At 42.6% G+C, this 20,894-nt stretch overlaps 1 protein-coding gene across 3 annotated transcripts in view; it reads right to left on the bottom strand.

The window, feature by feature from the left end:
• Positions 1 to 6: 6 nt before the first annotated feature.
• Positions 7 to 20,894, bottom strand: part of CREB5 (cAMP responsive element binding protein 5) — a 260,711-nt gene continuing 239,823 nt past the window's right edge. For all 3 annotated transcript variants that reach the window (XM_014937919.1, XM_014937917.1, XM_014937918.1), the window contains 4 exons: positions 14,145 to 14,468; positions 8,673 to 8,900; positions 7,575 to 7,683; positions 7 to 6,416 (listed from right to left, as the gene is read on the bottom strand). In XM_014937919.1, coding sequence (XP_014793405.1) covers positions 6,253 to 6,416; positions 7,575 to 7,683; positions 8,673 to 8,900; positions 14,145 to 14,468 — 825 coding nt within the window. In that variant the 3' untranslated portion in view covers positions 7 to 6,252. The remainder of the gene's footprint in view (positions 6,417 to 7,574; positions 7,684 to 8,672; positions 8,901 to 14,144; positions 14,469 to 20,894) is intronic.

Raw genomic sequence — 20,894 nt, forward strand, 5'->3', positions numbered from 1 at the left:
AAAAAAAAAAAAAAAAATTATCTCCCTCCGGTAAGGAAGGTGGTTGCTTTACAGAATAAAACAAACAGACAAACACAAAACCTTTGCATACAATACAAACAACCTCAAGCCCAAAACTTACTGTGACAGCACCTTTTTTTAATAATATATATATATATATTTATATATAAACTTCGATAGTTTAGGCTTACTCCAAGCAGTGCTAAAAGTTCCTTAAAACCAGGACAATGGCAACAGTCCAAAGGAGCAACGTTCAGCACTGAGTGCTACCCAGTGTTTGAACGGAGCTGTTGGAGAGGGGGGTACAGAGCTCGGGTCCCAACGATAACGTCCTTGGCAAAACTCTCAGTGGCAATTATTCTTATTCAGAAGAGCGAATACACCTTCTGTGCAAAACAGTTTGTGTGGTGGAAGCATGGTAAGGGTTGTCTCTGGCAGGGACCTCTGCGCAATCTCTGCTCCGAGGGGTGGGGGGAAAAAAATTCTCTGGAATTTCCTAAATTCCACCAAGGAAAACATTTCCCTTGAAATGCCCTATCAGCCCTCCCGCCTCCCTCGCTTCCTGACACTGCTGCAGTTTCTGCAAAGCCAGAAGGAGCTTTCAGTCTTCATTCAGAAGGCTGTTGCACAGATTTTTAGTCAAAAAAGAAATTTGGGTCTAAGAGTTTCACGGCATCAGATGGCATGTTCTTACTGTGGGCTTCGGGAACATTTGCACTAGGTGAAACTCAACATAGCTAACATTTAATTTGCATAAATACAGAACTGGAGATCCTGAATCCCAGGTATTACACATCGCTCTAAATATAGCGAGTTGCAATTATTGATTCCAGTCCAAGGAGAGCCTGGGAAAGGATCAGTTTTCCACTTAGAGAATCAATCTTGTCTGTGAGTGTGTGTGCGTGCTGACATTTTTGGCCTCATGCAGTTTAGGATTTGCTATAAAGTCATTTTGAAAGCTATGGAAACCCAATAATGGTAAGCAATTTAGCTCTTAAGTGTAAAGCCACTGATAAAGCTGAGATAACGATAAGCTCTGGAAAAAAAAAAAGGTTTATGGATGTAAGGAGTCTCTTTTGTCTTTGCAGTAAGATGATTATTTCAGATGATGAAAAATTGAACAATTTTTTTTTTTTTTGGTGTTTGTATCACTTGAGATTTTATTGCTTTTGTTTGTCCTTAGAAGTTTTTAGTCTCTTTTCTTATTCCTTTTTTTTTTTTTTAAAGGTGCTGTCCCTAGTCAAGTTATAAGGCAACATATTTTATTGATTCAGAACTCTAATACATAGTATGGCCACTGTTATCACTGCAGCTTCGCAGCTACCGTGGGTTGGACAACAGTCAAAGTGCACGACAATGCACAACAGAGCCAGTCTCCTGACCTTACGATATACAGGACACTTTGGTTCTCAGGATGAGAGATTATAAACGTAGCTTAGATGCTGCCTCACACACTTTGCATAATAAAACATTTATATGCTGTCATGAAGAGGGTGTGAAGTCTAAGTCACACTGCAGACTGGCTGTTCTCAGCTTCTCCATTCGGGCAGGTGTGAGAGACAAGTTGTAGATATGCCACCAGTGAAAGCATATAAATGTGTCTGGTGCAAACGTTTTACAAGAGTATTTATAAATGATTCAACAAGGGAGAGCAAGAAAGAGAGTGAGAGCTAAAGTGCAATTTTAAAATAATATAAATAATTGAAACGTAGAAATAAGATACTAATTAGTTGTAACTGGTTTTGTTTTATAGGCACAGTTTAGTTTTTATGTCTACAGATCAATCTTTTTCTCTTCTTCCCCCTCCAGTAATTTTCTCTGATGTATAATGGAGTTTCAATGGTCTAAATCTAAGGAACACTGCTTAGTAAGAGGACAGAAGAGGCAATGATAAGGCAGTATAGTGCAACTCACTATGTGATATTAGAAAAGAAACAAGGATGGGGTTAGATCTTTCGTGGTGATGTGTAAAATCAGCCCTAAAAAAAAAAAAAGAGGAAAAAAAAAAAAAAACCAGACAGGCTTTCCAGTTATATGTTGACCCGTGCTTTCTAAAAGGAGAGAGCACATTTTCCAATACAAAAGAAACAACTGAAGGTTCGTAATTTGTTTTGTTGTTACAAAAAAAAAAGGCAAAAAAAAAAAGCAGATGCTGCTTTAAGGAAAACATTTAATTCTAGGAATTTCTGTACAACTGACCTCAGCAAGCTTTTCCATCTTAGATGGATGACTTCTGCTTGAGACCCTGAAAGATTAAGATGCACATACACCTAGAGTAGTTTATTGCAAAACTAATATTGTAACTTAAAAAAAATCAAACAGATTCTGTACAAGAATACTGTTCAAATGGAATGTGTTAAAATAACATTTATTAATAAATACTTTATAAAATTCTATGTGAATACTAAATTAATAGATTCCTGTTTTAAAATTGCTTTGGTCCTCATGAATTTTCATAAATTCACTCTATACGCTTTTTTTTTAAAAAAGGTATTAGCTGCTAAAAAGCACATTTTGCCTAAACTAAAAGGCTAGTTTTCAACACTAAATATTGTTGCTTAAAAAAATATGAATCCTCAAAAGTTGGGCATTTAACAACAGTTATAGCTGGCTTGTTAGTTAACAGGACAGAGTCAGTTAACACACTAAATCCACACGCACTGAGGCACTGAACCATTGACTTTCCACTATTCAGAAGATGGGCAGCAGACATTTAGCTTCGTAGCAGGAATTAACTCCCAACAGCGTGAAATTCTCCATAAATCATCATCACCATCATCACCATCATCGTCCTTATAAAACACACCATGATAGCACACAAACTACTTGTCTCCCACAGGCAGCATTATGAATATGGCTTGCACAAACTGACTTGGGGGGAAGGGGGAGGGAGGGGGATGAAGGGACGGGATCACAGCATCGATTCTTTCCCATCGAAGTGTTGCAGTTGTCCGTGGCTGAGATTTCCAACGTGCGAGGAGAGGTGCCGCCCGCCGAAATACCTCCTCCCTCTGTGGGTGCCCGGCAGAGGGAAGGGGTCCCAGTTGTCTGGTGGTGGTGGTGGGACTGGATTTGCAGGGCAGGAGGAAAGCAGAGCGGTCTCCAGGAGTAGCTGGTGGAAAAGCAGGATTTCTCCTCGCTGGGAAGTGCCTTTAGAGGGACCGGCCGCGCAGCAGGGGGACATCCCGGGGGACAGAGGGGAAGGGGCTTCTCCTACAGCCCTTGCTCAGGCAGCCTCCGGTGCCCGGCCCGACCAGCAGCCTGAGGAAAGGCTGCAGGATCACTCCCCTGGAAAACAAGAGCATTTTAACGTGGAAAGCAAATCTGAGGAATAATATAAGGTGCCTGGTAGGGTTGGTCCTTTTACCAATGATATTAGCCGACAGAAATATGCTGCGTGTTGTCTTGGCCTGTGAACCTGCGACAGAGTTACAAGAAGCAATAGCAAATAGCTTTTCATCCTTTACTTATTTCCACATCACTAGCAAGGATTATACCTAAAGGCCAATAGTATAGAGAGGAGACATTTCATTGTAATTACACATTTAGGCCAACATGTGTGGTTGGCTTGCCTAGTTAGCATTAAAAAAAGAAATAATTGAGCTATATATAATACACATCAGTCAAACTGTCAAGTTGCTGAATTTTAACAAAACTTAGGCAAGGTTTTTGTATTTTTTTTTGCTTTTTTTTTTCTTTTTAATGTAGAGGCTTTCAGTTTAACAGCTAAATATTTTAATTGAGGAGACTGAATAAAATGAAGCTAAACCGTAATTCTAGTGCAGTGTAGCTCAACTGGGTATTCTAATATTACCAACAACTTTGATTTTTATTTTTTAATGTATTTAAGTGCTACCCATATAGAGGGAAAGTTTTTTTAAATTAACCGTGCAATGGCGTTTTCTTTTTCATGGTGAATGATGAAATTCAGACACAGAGGAAATGCTTATTTGGGCTTTTTTACATAGTGGATACTCAGCTGGAACATTTTGCTCGCCTGCATATTTGAAAAAAGTTCCCTTGGGAGCAGTGGTGAAGCAAAACCATTTAGCTATTACAACTGGAGGTTAAAAAAAATTATAGATTCAGTATTTAAAACACTTTAAAAGTATATGTTTGTCTAAAATATAATAGAAAATCCTGTACATTTGTATTTTTCGTAGGTTTTTTTGGTTCTTAGACTATATAATCAAGTCAAGATTTACACTGTACATTAAAAATTTTCTTCTTTTGAATGTATTTGCATAAACGGAAAGCGAGCCGTTAAAGAATACTGACAAAAAGTTATTTATCAAGATAAGAACTAATTCAGAAATGAATTTTGCTTTCCCTTCCAGGCAGGCCCTGCTCCTTACAGTGCCTCATGCTTCAGTTGTTCCAACTCTCCCTCCTGCACGGAGAAGAGCCACCCTTTTAAACTTCACTACTCTTCTAAAAACCAAAGATAGAGCCTTTGAGGAGGAGAACTGCGCTTCAGAACAAAGTCTGTTCAAGGCAAGTGGATTTGTTGGGAATAACGTGAATTAGCTTTTGCTGTGAAAGATGCAGCTGAAAATGTTTGAACGTGTATCACCAGCTCGGAGCCCGCTCCCTGGGTGAGCAGCAGGAGGTTTTGCTGCTGACAGATTTGAGGGCAAAATCAGGTCCCAGTATTCGGCAAGGCAGCGTAATTAACTGGCATCATCTCCGCCTGATTTTTCCCATCAATCACTGGGGATGCAAATCAGTTGCGCTGAGGGGCATGCCCAGAGTCCAAACAAAAACCTTAATTGTGGCACAAGGCTCTTTTCCAGACCTTCTTTGCAGGCTGAGTTTTATCCAGGGTGCAGCAGGATTGGCCGTTCTTGCAGCGCTCTTTAGCGGCTGCGTGCCTTCTGAAAATGATTTAGCGTCCTAATGAGACAGTTTCTTACCCGCGATAAACAGGCATTAAGTGCCATTAAAGTCAGTGAAGCTACACTGCTGTCTGCCAGCTCGGGATCTGCCCAGGGATGCTTAAAGGAATCCTGCAGAGAGCAGGTCTTTCCCTGGGAATTAAAAATGGCCTTTTTCCAACTGGTCAGAACCGTTACGCTGATTTATTTCTCATTTATAGCCCGTGAAACCTGAGGCTGTTAGCTTTCCTTGCTAGAATAACACAACCGGGTTAGGGAACAGAACTTTCCTGAATTATTATATACTACAAGGGTGTTTTTTTCTATGTTAATGACTGGCAGTGCAAAAGAATTGCTGTGATTCTCAGGTGTTGCTCGCTACGCCCGTGCTGCGCCACAGAAGCTTGTAGGGCTGCTAGCATCAACACAGCTGGCTCTCAATCCCACTTCACCTGGGGCTGCACTGCTTTCGCCTTTCGCTGTTTATTAAAAACACTAAATCAGGAGCATTTCTATTTTTTAAAAGCCAAAGGCTCGGCGCAGCCCAGCTGTGGGTGAAGAGCTAGTGAAAGCAGCGGCCGCGCCGACAGTTTTTAGGTGGGCTTGAAGTTTTTTGCTTGTTCATCTCCGTTCTTTGAGAGAAAGAGAGGGAAGCGAGAAAGCCTTGGAATGAAAAAAAGCAGGAAAAAAAAAAAAAAAAGCTGGGGGGAAGAACAGGATTTGGGAAGGGAAAAGGAAGGTGTCAGAAAAACTGGAGGAGAAAAAGAGCATGGTAGGGGAGAGAGGAGAAGGGAGAAGGGTAGACAAAAGAGCACACTATTTGGGCTTGATTTTGTCCTGATAGCCACATCCTATATAACCGCTTTGCAAGAGGCTCTGAATGCAAGACGGGGTCTGCTGATAGCACAACGCTAACTCATTTTTTATTATGCTGTCAGCAGATGCCCTCTCTCTATATTTATAGCCTAATTAGTCCTAGTTACCTACGTATGACTCTGTTTAATACTTTTCATGCCTCACGTTGGCTAACAAGCTGCAGTTTAACACAACTCTGTATTTCTGAGGCTTCAGGCTAGATTGGTGAGAAGGAAACATGACTATGTACAGAAACAGTTAGGTTTATAAACAAGTAACTGGTACCAAAAAAAAAACTGGAGAAAGCACCAAAGCATTTCTCAAGCTGATAGCATATTAATTGCATAACTCCCTTTTATGTAACTAAGTATAAAAGACATTTTAATAACTATAAAAATGAAAGCCAGAGTCTTTCAAGAACTGAGGAATCTTCCAGGCTTGAGTTAGGGTTGCAAATGTCCTTAGCACAGAGGACGCTTTGATACGCTACCACGCTTCCCTAGCAGTGTCTGATCAACCACTTTTAAAGGATGGGGTTGATGTCTGTTCTGTGGCTGGCGAGCTGGGTGAGAGTGGAGCTTCCCACGACGTCGCTGACGGAGGAGGAGGTCGTGATGGTGTTGTGCTGGATGACTTGTTGCTGGGAGCAAGCTGGGACCGGGCTGGCGGGAGGACTGCTCTCGGGACCTGGGAAGAGGGTGAGGGCACAGAGACAACACACATTCCATTATCCATCCGAGCGACAAGCCCAGCCTGGGTGACACTCCTGGAAAGGGGATGTACTACCACGGCAGCAACACTAACAACCTGAGGCATGCACAAATCCCAGGATTTCAAAATGCACGCTTTCCATCTTTTGCGGTTTTTGTTATATTTTTTTTAAGCCAGCTTCTCTGATATCGCCCTGACTTCAGGGGCTGGGACCCTGAAAAAATTTCAAGACCTTAACGACTATGAAACCAATGTCAGGATAAAAAGCCTGGTATCTTAAGGGTCTATAAAATCAGTTGGGATGCTTAAATGCTTTATTCGCTCCAGCAGGAATCAAAATTAGAGTGTGGTGCACTGCAGCACAGAAAATCTAATTCAAGCAACAGTTGATAGGAATGTAATAGAATTATGTATTTTTTTCTTTGAGTACTGTTAAAGAGCCAGATGCATAGTGATGCAGAGGAGACAGAAATGGGCTCTATTTTAAGAGAATGCCGCAGTCTAGCAAATATTAACCCTGAGGCTCTTCCGAGCTGTTCTAGGGCCGAGCAAAGAATTTGTCCCTAGATTACCACAAGCGTAAAATGCATCAACTAGACAAAATGAATCAATCAAATCTCCATTAGGTGAGATTTTCTTGAAAGAAATAAAGAAAGATAAGAGTTAAAAAAGAGTTGACAAACCTTGAAAACCTGCGCCACGCCTGGTCTGCACCACTGTCAGGGCACAGTACCATTTTCGCTGGAGGGGACTGTAATGTTTTCCTTTTTAATTTTCCTTTTGAGGGTTATTTTAAGGTGCTGGCAGTGCTGCGCCCAGGAGGACTCTTGCAGGTTTGGAGCTGTGAGTTCAAGCGGGATCCTCCACAGGGGAGCGAGCGTCCATCCGTGTGCATCTCCTTGCGGAAGGGAGGGGTGGGGAAGGCTAGCTCTGCTGGGTGGGATGCAAACCAGGGCTTTTTTGGTTTTGAGCAGGGCTGGATAAATAAGGGCAGGAGATCGGATGGCTCGGATGATGTTTGAGAAGACAGGTTCAAGTGAGACTATGACCAAGAAGGGGTTCTGGAGGGAAGAATTAGAAACTTGGCTTTCCTGTGAGGAGTGTGGAGACAGTGCAAACATACCAGCTACTTACTTAGATATCCTTGTGATTCTTTCTGCATAGCTGTTATCGGACAGTCTTTATGTGTTAACAATAACTGTTTCAGCTGTGCTACCTCATTTTTCAGCATGGAAACCTCGTTCTAGAAAAGAAAGGGAAGATTTGGTTTAGCCACAAAGCTTAAATCAGGCCCTTCTGCAAAGTTTAAACCCAAAGACACAGAAACTGCTCCACAGCTTTGGAAGAACTGAGCAAAAATGCCACTTGGTGCTCTTGTGCTGGATTTATGTTAACATTTATTTATCCGTGACATTATTTTATAACTTTTTCTGAAGGCAATTTGGCTTCCAGATTTGATGACATAAATTGACAAGCCTTCACAGCACCAGAGATACTTTTGTCAGTGTCTTAATCTGCTCAGGAAATACTCTGGCTCTCAGCATCAGACCTGTGGGGGCAAATGGCAGCCTGCTGCCCTGGGTGGTGTGGTGGCAGGGCTGCTGTCACCTACAGCGTGTCACCTACACCTCCACTATGGCCAGTATCTGGGTGCTGCTCACACCTCCATGTTTTGGGGGAGTGCCATTAAGCAGTCGGTCTTTCCCCCCTTGGCAGTGCACAGGCACACCTCCAGATGGGGCAGAAGTACTGTGCCCACCATAAAGACGGGCACCAACATAAGAAGGGCTTTTATTTATCATATTCAGGGTTTTTTCATCCATCCACTTCATTCTTTTCTTCGCTGGGAGGCTGATCTATTTATGTTCCTATCTCACTGGCTTTGAGTGAGGGGTTAGCTACACGCTCTGAAGAAGTCTTTTACAGCCGAGTTAATGGCACTTCCAAAAAAAATCCCCACAAATAGTGGCGACAAGGAAAGAAAATAAATACAACTCCGTCTAGCAAAGGCTTCTAAATCCCAAGACAGCTTTTTCCTGGCTTATCCCGCTAAAATGCAATTATTTCTTTAATTGAAGCACACACATCTTGATTAATTGACTTTGATTACGCCTGTGCTCCCGCTAGGAGCCGGCTGTGCGGGGGCAGCCCCTAAGGTGGCGAGGGCTCGCCGGCCCCTTGGAGCACAAAGAGCCCCTCTGTGTCCTCGGGGGCGCAGACAGTGGCTCGCACCTGAAGCTGCATGTTTGTCTGGGTGAGCTCTTCTGCTTTCTTTTCCAGTGACATCACCCAGACCTTCCTCTTCTGTCTGCAGCGCGTGGCGGCGGCTCGGTTCCTTTCCAGAAATTTCCGCCTCCTCTCATCCGGGTCTTCGTCCACCACCCTCCTCCGGCGGCCTCCGGTCGGCTGCGGCGGCTGTATCGTCTGCGTGGGCTGCATCTGCTGGGCTGCTGGCGAGACCTGGCGAGGGAGAAAAGGTTTGGCAGGGGGGGTGGTGACGGAGGGAAAATTATGGAGGGGGGATGCTGCCGGGAGGGGAAGGGAAATCTCACACCCTGGTCCTGCTCCCCGGCGAGGTCTGCAACAGGCACCGAGTCGAAAGGCTGCGCCAGATGCCACTGAAATGAGCTGCTGGCAAATCCTTGCCGTGGTCAAAGGGGAGACTTTTTTTGTAAACGATCCTCTGAATATTAGTAGGGAAAATATTTTTCCCCTTACAGTTATTAAAAACATTTCACTTAGGTACTTTCTCTGCCACCACCTATTTCAAACCTGAAATGTCAAGTTTCTCTCAGCAACTGTTTTAATCAAAGCAGAAGACTGTAGCCGCCTTATTTCTGTCTCTTTTTTTTTTTTTCCCCCTAGTTGCCTCCAAAATTTTAGGACATTTCTATTTCACAGGCTCCCACATCTCCATCTCATGCTTTACCACCTCCGGAGACAGGAGGCTCTTTGCGCCTGCATGGAGCCGGGAAGCTGAGGGCTGGGATCAGACAAAGTACCTCAGTTGGGGCCAAAAGAAAGGATTTAGGCACCTACACGCAAACCTGCATTTTAGCATCCCTGCACCATGTGGAGAAGGGATATTCCCCTTCACGGGCATCTCCATTTCACCCCTGTGGATGCTACTCCCCTTTTTATTCAGCTGCCTGGTTTTGACAGCCAGAGGTGCACCCGATCCACCCCTGCTGCTATGAAACTATGCAAAAATACATATTTACACTTTTTCAAGTGCAGGAGATTATTGGACCTGCTCCTGAGAGCAACTGGCCGATGCTATTACAGAAAAAGCAGGTGGTGGGGGCTGCCCCATGCAATCTGTGCTCCGACTCTTGGACGGATGAAACACTTGCCCACGTCCCTGTCAGGAACCAACATCAGACTGAACGTTCAGCTGCCTGGGAACAGCCAGCTTTTGGATTGCTTTCCTGCTTCCCTGTGGTGCCCAGGGAAGGGCACAGGGCTCTGGATTGTGCTCAGGGCTCGGGAGCCTGACCCACGGGTCCCATTGCTGGAGCGCCGCGGGAGCCGCTGCTCACGTTGCTTCCGCCGCTCCGGCACAGTCTGGAACAGTCTGGAAACCTGAATTGTTGACTCAAAATTAACCCTCTTGTTCTGGCAAGGGCCCAAACCTCCAAGGTGCTTCCTTTTGACTCCAGGGAGTGGACGTACTCAGCGCTTTGTCAGACTGAGCCCTGAATTTCAATTGCGGCAATTAACATGTGTTTGCCCAACACCTCTGTCTGTCTCAATTAAAATGATACTATCGTCTTGCGAGGTCGCTTTTCTGTCTAGAATCTCACCACAAACTGCAAAGAAGAGTTCGCTTCCTCTCCCAGCTGACTTGTGTCAATTAAAGTGGCAATTTTATGTGTAATTATTCCGTGCATCTGATAACGCTTTTTGCATGAAGCCGAATTTATTCCCAGCTTTACGTTGCGCAGTCCGGGAACCTCTCTCACAGTAGCAGAAAAATTATTTAAAAAAAATAAGCTTCTAAAAATAAATAACCCACCCTGCACTTTTTTTTAAAGTTTCAGCTCATACTAAGTCCTTATGTTTGCTGGTAAAATCTCTGACCCTCTGTCCACACCAGGAGCTGGAGTCACAGGGCTACAGCAGCCACACCGGACCCCTGGCCAGGACATCACTGTCAAGGGTTTCCAGCTGCTCCCTGTCCACCAGGGCTGGGCATGCCACCTCTTTAGCAAGATATCTCAGTGCAGAGGCCTCAGAGATCCCTTTTAAGGTCAACATCTCATCAAAGGCCTTTTATTTTTCACTTACAACACCTTTCCGGACTTCAGAGGTCTGTTATTTATGTTTCTGGCCAGCAAACGCTTCCCTTATCCCATTTTTCTCCTTTTTCATCCAGCATTAAAATTTTTTGTTTCTTAACTCTCCCACTGGGGTCTGCTCCACAGGCAGAAAAAGGTAACTATAAATTTCTTTTTTTTCCCCCTCTCTTTCCCCTCATATGGTCATTCTCTCCTGAATAACCAATGAGTCATTTGTTTCCAGAATGTACCAGTCGGTCTTTGGGCAGAGTGCACTTTCAGAACAACAAAATCTTCTCTCCATCTCTGGCAGATATTAATTATAAAGGTTGCCATTACATCACTAATAATGTCACGTGGGATAATTAACTGATTCTTGGTAGTTAGCTCTTAACCCTATTCTATTAGTTTATATCTTAGTAACTGTCTAAGCATCAGTCTCTAGCAGGATTTCGCTGCCCTGCCTAAGTACATAAGAAAGAAAATGAACATATATTAAAATTGAGGTTAATTTTTTTTAAAGAGGATGCTAATCATGTATCCATAATGAAGACAAATGTAGGACAGCTAACAAAATGCAACAACATCCAAACTACTCCTCTGCTTAAGCTATTCCTCTTGCAAGTTTGATAGGAAGAAACCTTCATGGGACCAACACAAGAATAATATTGTCATTTTTGTAGTAGCTGAGGCAATATAGCTCCAACTTGATAAAACTTCTCCCTCAGAAGGATACCTATCAGAAGGTGATTTCTACTTTTATCCTTGATGCAATACTTGTCTCTGTTCTTTGCAACTTACTACAAAACTCATATCCATGCCTTCATTCATTCCATGAAAGTATAATTCATTGGGCTCCTGTGTATCAAAATGGTAGCTGAAGAGCATGAAATGAATTCTGACTTTACAAAAGGGCATGGTGTAAAATAACAAAAGTCTCGGCGTGGGAGCACACGGCTCACAGTGCCATGGACCGTGCCCTCATTTGGCAGGTGGCTTGGAAGGGAAGAATCTGGCCCAGAAGAGTAAGGAGGTTAATAATTAGTAAAATGCACCATAAAATCAACGTCTGCTGGAGCAATCTGACTATTAAAGAGGCCATTACCTACCGTGGGCACTATGGACAAGCTTAGAAAGTAATATCTATATGGTTATTACTCAGCAGACCCTTCTTTTCTCCCCACTAATGCATCTGCTCAGAAATCACTATTGCCTTCGCACCACGAGAGCAGATGAACAAGGGCTCTGCTGCCCAGGGAAGCTGCTGACTCTAGGAGTCCAGCTCAGCCTCAACACCATCATCCTCCATTCCCATCCTCTTGGGGACACTTACACCTATGGATATGGTGAAGACCTCCTTAATCCCTGGTGGGGTCCATTGCCTCCAGTGACAGGCTGTACATGGCAAAGCTCATCTGACTTCTGTCTCAGCTCAAAACTGGAGAGAATCTGATGTAGCTTTCTGGCTGCCAATCAGCCCACCTACCCTGGTGCCCATATTTCTTCTTGCCCACCTGAGAATCTTTTGGAGTTCCTAGCTAACAGGGAATACAAAACATGAGGTGTCAAGAGTGTCCTAACTAGAATGACTCAAAACCAGCTCCAGCAGCACATAAGTTAAGAGGAAGAGGTGGCTGTAGCACACCAGCTCATTGGTTGATATCTTACCCTTAAACCTGGGATGTTTGTTTTCTCTTGCAGTTGTTTTCTCCTCACCTGTTAGAAGTGGTAATACGGATGTTTTGCAGGAGTGGTCCATACCATGCTATCTAACTTCTCCACCTGCTTTAACATGTTTATCCTCCCAACTGAGGAGGTGTCAGTACTAATACCCTTCATTTAAAAGCCTCCCAGAGGTTAATTGACTTCCTCCATCTCATCTATGGAGTCCTCAGTCTGCTAAGCACAACTTCCTTTTCACTCTCTCACAGACCTCCAAGACAGCCATCAGGTTACTTTTGGTTTCTCTGTTATGAGATAATGTCTTTTTATTGGAGTTTTTAAACAACTCCAAGGAAAATAACTCATTAACAGATGGGAAAATAATTGAATTCACAAAATAAAAACTCAACTAAACTTAGGAAAGATCTGGACATCTTCTCACAGGGGAGTCTGCTGCTCTCTTATTTAGACTGTTTCTCTAAAGCTAACAATTCATTTTTCATTAGCAAATGCTTTAGGGAAATCCCATGTGCTTGTAGCCTCTGCAATAATAAAGCTAGATGTTAGTAAATAGTTAATGTTGTGGGACACTGGGATGTCAGCCAAATCCTCTCATTTTCTTTAATGTTTTCTAAGAGCTTGTCTGAAAGGTATTTGCAAGCAACACAATACTTCACAGATTGAACTTCTTATGGCTGGCACTCCGCTTTGTACTCATACTGTGCACTGCCCACTTGTCCTCCTGAAATTTGCTCCCCTGACCTGTCATGTTACAGTTGCTGCCCCCAGAGCTTTATTTTTCTTGTGTGATCTCGAAGCAGAAGCTTATCATCTTAAGACATTAATAGAATTCCTCTTAAATTTGACTCTGCTACATTCCATGCTCACTAGTTCATTAGTTCAAGAAACATTTCAGATACTGAATTATCCAAATTGCTGAAGCCAATATATCTGGTCTGAAAATAGAGACTTCCCATCTCATTCAATAGAGACCTTCACTGAGCTCTCATCACCTAAATGCAATTCAAAATTGCCTTCCTGGTTTAAAACTGTCTCATTAGACTGGACTCACCATCTTTTTCTCCTGACAAAACATCTACCCACTATTGCCCACACTCTCAGCTAATCTTGGCTTTCTCTCATTCTCCGCAGCTGGGGGGTGTTATCCCCTTCACAGTGTCTGGATCCTTTTTTCTTTCCCTCTAAACCAGTGTATCTTAAAAGCACCTCTACTATCTCCAGTCTTGGCAGGAAATAAATAGCTCATTAAGTTCAGTGAGATTTGTTATTTACACAGACTCACTTCTTGCTTTGAGTATACACATGAAGTGCCATTTGACTTCACTAAGATTGTGCTGTACGTTTCTGTCAGTAGAGCACATACAGCTCTTATAATCCTGACCTAAGAAGTTCAGCTTCAAGCACATTAAGCAACATATATAATATGCTAATCTCCATAATAAAACTCATCCATAAAAGGATATGTGGCAATTTGCAGAGCTCAGAGCACTGAAAAACCTTGGAGCTCCTTATAAAGTAAGATATTATAAATGTCTAGCAAATTAAGCAGCAAAACAAGTTGTTGCTTCACTCCATTTTCTGAGTAAAGTTTGTGCTTCCCCACCACCGGTAGTAGAGATTTATGAGTAGCCCGAGGGGCTTGTATCTAACAAGACATGCGTGCAAGAAGAAACACTACAGGGATCAGGCTTTAACTCCAAGCAACAGCAAAACTCAAGTGATGCCACGTGGCATGAAGGTCTACCTGTGCTTGTCCGCCTGAGTGCAGCGGGGGGTGCGGCGAGGTCTGGTGGTGTGCCGGGTGCGCGTGAAGGTGCGAGTGGGAGTGGTGGTGGGGATGGTTCTGCTGGTGATGAGGCTGAGGATGAGGATGGTGCGCCGGATGCTGGTGCTGATGCGGGTATGAGTGATGAGGTGGCAGCGTCTGGTGCTGATGAGGATGTGAGTGCATATGATGGTGTGGCGTCTGGTCCTGCCGCGAGCTCATCATTTCCATCATGTGGCCCATGGTGTTCATATTCCCGTTCGACATGGCGGCTGGATGATGAGTCAGGGCTGCCTTCAGTCTCTGGAACAGAACAAGGCAGAAGATTCAACATTCATGCATGATGATCTGAGTAATCAGAGTAAGATTTCTGCTGTGTAGAAATGGTGCCTTGTCCTGTGTTTTGTGATTTATTTCTATTTTTTTTTTCTTGCTGTTCCCTTGATAAAAGGCATCTTATTTCAGTTTGAGAAAGAACATATTCTTGGGCTCTAATCTAGTTTTCCACTGTAAATATGTAAAAATATAAACATCTGAGCTGAAATTTAACAGTTACACATCTCCTACTGTGCTGCTGAGGAAAACTAACTGGCTCTCATTCTTTTTAATTTGGCCAGCTTAGTAGCGTTAGCTTCATCAAGCTTGTGTTCTTTCAACTTTTAAAAATGAAAGTCTGATTAAAATAAAAGTGAAACAAAGTTCTGCTCTTGAACACCTCACCCTGGAGGTGTTCAAAAGACGGGTTGATGAAGTGCTGGGAGGTAGGGTTTAGTGATGATGCTCCTTGTTTGTTGTGTGGGTGTCTATTTTTGTCAGTTAGGTTGACGGTTGGACAAGATGATCTTTAAGGTCCCTTCCAACCTAGAAGATTCTGTGATTCTTCTTTTTACTATAGATATTATGTAAAAGACTCATTGATAAATATACTGGATTGACATGTTTTTTAAAGTCAGGCTCAAATACAGTTGTACTAGCACCCAACCTGGTAGTTCATCAGAAAGGCAGGAAAATAATGAGGGTGGCCTCAACTTGATCCTCTGTCTTTGCTGGAATGTTCAAACATCTGCTGTGTTGTTATAACATGCTAATACCCCTCTCTGTTTTATACTCCTTATGTTTTGTACTGTCACCTTCATATCCATGCTTCCGCCTCTAGCTGAACATATACAATATTCTTTACAGACGGCCACACAAGACCTCCTTACCTCTTTACGTGTTTCAAGAAGTCAGTGTAAGACTGGTTTACTCTCATTTGTGCAAATAAGTTGGCAGAAAACAGTAAGATAAAAATGGAAGGAAGGAGGTCCACAGTATCACTTGATGCCAGACTGGCATGATCTGAAAAACCCATCAACTAGCTCATAATTCATTACCCAGCCAGAGGATATAATGAATAGCAGACAGCTTACCAGTAAGAGTTACCACCTACAGGACAACCAGCAAGAAACAGCAGTGGTACAAGGTACAGTGGTGTGCCTTTCCCCCTAGTCAGAAGATCTTACAAGCCAACATGGCCAAAATCTGCCAGCGGAGGAGCAATGACCACATTGAACTGCATTTTGGTTTCCTCTTTAAAGCAAAGAGGGCAACTGCCAGGACACTCAGAACCTATAGACAGTAATTTCAATCTACTTTATATTGAAAAATCTGTCTGTGCAACTCCACTGCAAGGCCACAGCTCCTATGTTCAAAGCTGCTGCCCTATTGTGTTTGTGCCCTTGTGAGTGATGAAGAAACAACTTCTTAAGGAGAAAAAGAAAAATATTAGAGAAAAAAATAAGGAAAGTTGTGAAAGGCAAAAATAAGTAACAAGGTCAATTCAAAGCATCATCCTCAAATTTTTTGTATCACATGTTTCTGCAGACTTCATGAAGGTCATTCCACCAAGACACTCTAATAGATGCGTTAATCCAAATTTGGTGGCTTATTTCACTAACAGTCAGTTGGCTGAATAACACTTTAAAAAAAAAAAAAAAAAAAGAAAAAAGATACATTTGCAAAACACATCAGTGCCTCAGTTTGCTTGAAGGAAAACTAGACTGAGGACTTTAGAAGTTTCTTTAAGGAAGCCTACCAAACCATGACCGCACTATGGCACGTGTCACAACCCGATGATCTCAAAAAGAGATCATGGCAACTATGGCAGGGAGGTTAAATACCTCCTTCCCTACCTCTAAAGTCAGAGCAGAGCTCAGTCTAACGTCAATAGCAGTAACCCAGCCTGGTAGGATTTGAGCAGCTGTCGCCCTTAATGTCTCCAAATTCAAGTACTACCCTGGTTACTGCAAGCAGCTCTTCACTATGCTCAGAATAACTGGTGTTACCCAGGCGTATATCAGGGGAAATGTGGAAAACAACACATGAATAAGTCAAGTCATTCTGCACATCATTCTTCTTCAAAATTCACTAAGACCTTTTTCGTGGAGCTGAGCCACCATGCAGATCTAAGCCAAGGCACCAACAAAAGCTGTTGTAACTGTTTTCTGAATCAAAATGGAAAAAAAAAAAAACAAGCTCTCACGAGCCAGCAGTTTTATGTGATGAATACCTAACAAAATCTACCAATGCTATATTTGTCAAAGACCTCTGAAAATGAACTACAGCATGTCTTATTCTAAACTGCAGACTTTCAAAGCTAAAAAAAAATAAAAAGAGGGAAAAACTTAATCTGCGAATAAACATTTTTTTTTTCAGCTGTAAAAACTGTGGCTTATTAGTGTGGCACGACTTCAAGGAGAATAAATTATTTTGTTTTCTTTCCATAGCCCCTTCTACCACATCCATTTATTTGAGATAGCAAATCAAGACAGACAGCGAGAGGTCTGACATGCAGCTGGTTTCAGTCAATAGGGGTCATTTCCATTTGGTCTGTGTATTTTACAAGCTCCTTGTTCCCTGTTCCCAACGGGAGGGTGGGCCAGCTGCCCTGGATCCCAGTCCTGGTAAGAAACCAGCTTTCTACCTCATCCTGTCCCAGCACAGCACCAGCCCTCGCCCGGCCCTCACCTCCCTTTAACTTCTTAGTGCTTAGATCAGCTCAGCAGCACACACACCCGGAGCAACCTTTATCTTCCATTAACCAGTCACTGCTGCCCATCACAAACACTGGGGAAACCATAAATATGGTTGTTTTTTTTCCCTTTGGTCTTCAGCGAGACCAATTGTGTTGGATGTTTTAGTTAGAGCACAGGGAGGGAAAATCACCCCAACTTGGTGAACTCTTTGCAATGAGTATGCGTAGAGCTGGAAGGGCAGGCTGCATTTTTGTTATTGTTCTTTTTATGTGTGCTAATTGCCAACAGCTGTTTTAGTTTAGTGTCAAATAAAATGAGATGGCATCAAAATTGAGCTTACTGGACTGACTACATTAGCAAATTCCCTCTAAAACGGAATAACCCAGGACCTGATCCTGTGGCCATTCAGATTTTCAGGAACCGTTCGACTGACTTCACCAGCGCCCACGGGTACCTGGCAGCTCACAAATCGGGGCTGAAACAGAGGACTCACTACTCAGATCTGCTCTCACCCAAACCCGAAATTTCTACTAACCTCAGTGGCAGTGTTTGTTAGGGCACAATCCATCTTCTCCCCCTTTTATAGTACAATTTTCAAAAAAATCCCCACCGACCCTAAGCCAAGAAGAGATGCAGGTGCTCATCTTACCTGGCTCTTGGCCCTTACTGATTATCTTTCTTATCTCATCAATGTAACATAGTGACCAACATCAGTTACAGCTGATTTCCACTTGATCATGACATTTCCATTACTGGCTGTCAGTGACACAGACAACATAAGAAATTGTTCACCAAGAATAGTCTGCTTTGCCTCTGATCAAGTGAATAAAGAAAATTCCCTTTTGATCCTACAGGAAGCCAGAAGCACACAAACTCTTGTGTTTGATGCTCAGGAGGAAACAGAAACAGTGGATCTTAGTGATCCACAGGTATCAGTGTTGTGCTCCCTGTACTCATGAGTGCTCCCTGGGCTCGTGGTAATGCCCCTAATTGGCCCTTTTACTTTAAAGTCACCCCAACGAATGTCATTTGAAGTTAAAACCTCAAAGAACTTATCATTGTACCTGGCATATTGGTTTTTTTTGGAAACAGACACTTTTCACAGTGCTTCTTCCGTCTCAAGCCTGACATCATGGTACAGGGAATTGCTTGATGTTTCCTTTTATCAACTTAGATGATAATTTATTCTCCGAACATCTCTGGGCAAACCGTAAGTCTGCCAAAAATGGGCTTCAAGCATTTGTGATCATGAATGAAAAATAGTATCAGCTTCCCTAACACTTCTGCAGCTCAGGAGCTTGCTGGTTTCTAATTTTTCTCTATTATGACATGTATTTCAAGGTTGCACTGGTTTTATCCCCACCTTTCTTTCTCCAAAGTTGCTAGTGAAAAACAGACACCATTTTTTTCAGTTTGTTAGAAGGAAAAGAGAAAGATAAATAAAACTGTAAATTTGAAGGTTGTTTTTCCCACAATTAAAATATCAAATAATTTTGGGGTTTTCACATGTATATAAAAATGCATAATATTTATAGCATGTTATATTTATAGTACAACAGGCTATGAATATTATATTATATGCCATAATCTGTATATGACATTAAACTACAACTTTCTCCCATTTATTCCTCAGTGGAGAAATGACAAGTCTCAAATTTTACAGATGTTATTACCTGAGGGGTCTGTGCTTGCATCAAACAATAAGCTATTATATCGTCCAGCTGAATTTTAGGTTGGGACAGACATGGAGTGTTGGTTTTGAATAGGATTGAATTGTTCTGAATAACTATGCATTGCTGCACTCAGAAAAAACTCTCTTCCCCTTCTGGTCTGCATGCCCAAATCCCACTAAATCAGAGAAGAGACAAGACCAGCTGTAGTTATCAGCTTAATGTCTGGTATATTCTTACGAGGAGATTATATCAGACCCCTGTAGGCACATGGAATATGATCTCAAAGATATTTTTTGCACTAGTGACTATGATTCTAGTCCCTATTATACAGGGGTGTAATAAGTTCCCCACTTATTAGAAGAGACTAGAGAGGTGTGGGGGAAATCAGAAAAAAATACAGACATCAAGCATCCACACACACCTGCAATTAGGTAGCAACCTCAGGTTAAAAATCTTGATTAGCCAAACTTCATGGCAAGCATACCATTGACTTCACTGGCACTAATGTTTTCTCATCTGTGATGGTCAAGTTTTCTTTTTCACTCGTGCTCCTCTCAGCATCATACCCAAGACAAATACACGGAGTATTTCAGAGCATCACACTGAGTTTTATCCTTTTCTCAAACTATGACTGCAATAAGAGAATTTAAGCATAAACATCACTCAGGTTTTTCATAGTTGGCTGCTTACAAGCATTTCACAGTGTAGCCAACAGAGACCACTCTTCCAGTCACATCCATAAAAGCAAATTGGGAGCGATTCATTTCCACCCAGTAAGTGAACTGCAGCTACACATAAGCACATTTCAGAAACCGGCAATTAGAAAGTCTCTGATGCCACATGAAATGCTTGCTCCTACATTTCTCATGCAATAAAACACAGCCCTGCATGGTGACTGAAGGAGGAGCGAGAGGTGTGTGAAGGACGTGAAATCCAGAACCAAAGTGACACATTACACTAATGTAAAGAGAAAAGGGGGATGCATTTAATTCACAACTCGCCAGTAAAGAGTGCCAAACTGCTAATCTTCTAATTATTCTCACGCTGTTTGGCAAATCTGAATTATACTTTTCCCTTCCTTTGTGTTTCCTTCCCTACTTAGTTGGATTTTGTAACAACAAGAACAATGGATCGTCATCCAGCCTTCAGTGCAGCTTCGCCTCTAATGAAAACAACAAATTTGCTCCCTTGTCCTTCCAAAGGCAAACTGAATTAAACTTCAGCAAAAAGCAGTGAGAATCAACTGCAAACAATCAAAGAGGCAATAAAACTAATAGACACCATGCTGCTCAAGGACGGGTCAGCTGCAAGAGCAGCTTCAGTGTCCCTGAACTTGGGGCACAGAGGAGCTCCAAGCAGCCACGCTTGCCGGTGACATCAGTCCAAGTGACACCTCTCCGGACGACTGCCAGTTTTTAAGTAATACAATGCAGGTCGCAGCCAGGGTGGCCCAAGGGTACTCTGCCAGAATTGCCATCTTCTGGTGACAGCATTTCATTGAGAACGGCCAGGGCTCCAGGGACGGCAGAAAACAGGAGTGAGTTTACATCTCGTCTCCACCCTGCAATTTCCTCCTGTTCATCTCACAGCACTTTGCAAAGGAGATAAGCATCATTATCCTTGTGCAATGCACAACCTTTTTAAGGAGCAGAAATACACAACACTAACTTTTCCATTCCTATTCCATGCGCATTTTTAATGAACAAGTAAATTATAATCAAGACAGAAAATACAGTGAAAGTATGTTTTGTGCTTCTCACTATATACTGTTTCTTGCATGAATCATTTCTCGATGCAGTGTTAAACAACTGGATTTGATTTGCACAAGAGTCAGGAAATGTAAAGTTCAAAAAACCAAACCCCCAATTCCCACCAAGTCCAAGTCAATCCCTGCACGTGTATCCATGACAAGGGATATTTAATTATGTAATCACACAACAGACAGCAAAGTGATTTATTACTGGCAAATGGAATCCCTGCATGTGTATCCATGACAAGGGATATTTAATTATGTAATCACACAACAGACAGCAAAGTGATTT

The sequence above is a fragment of the Calidris pugnax genome, unplaced genomic scaffold (genome assembly GCF_001431845.1).
Source record: "Calidris pugnax isolate Ruff unplaced genomic scaffold, ASM143184v1 scaffold11, whole genome shotgun sequence".
In the NCBI taxonomy this organism is placed as follows: domain Eukaryota; kingdom Metazoa; phylum Chordata; class Aves; order Charadriiformes; family Scolopacidae; genus Calidris; species Calidris pugnax.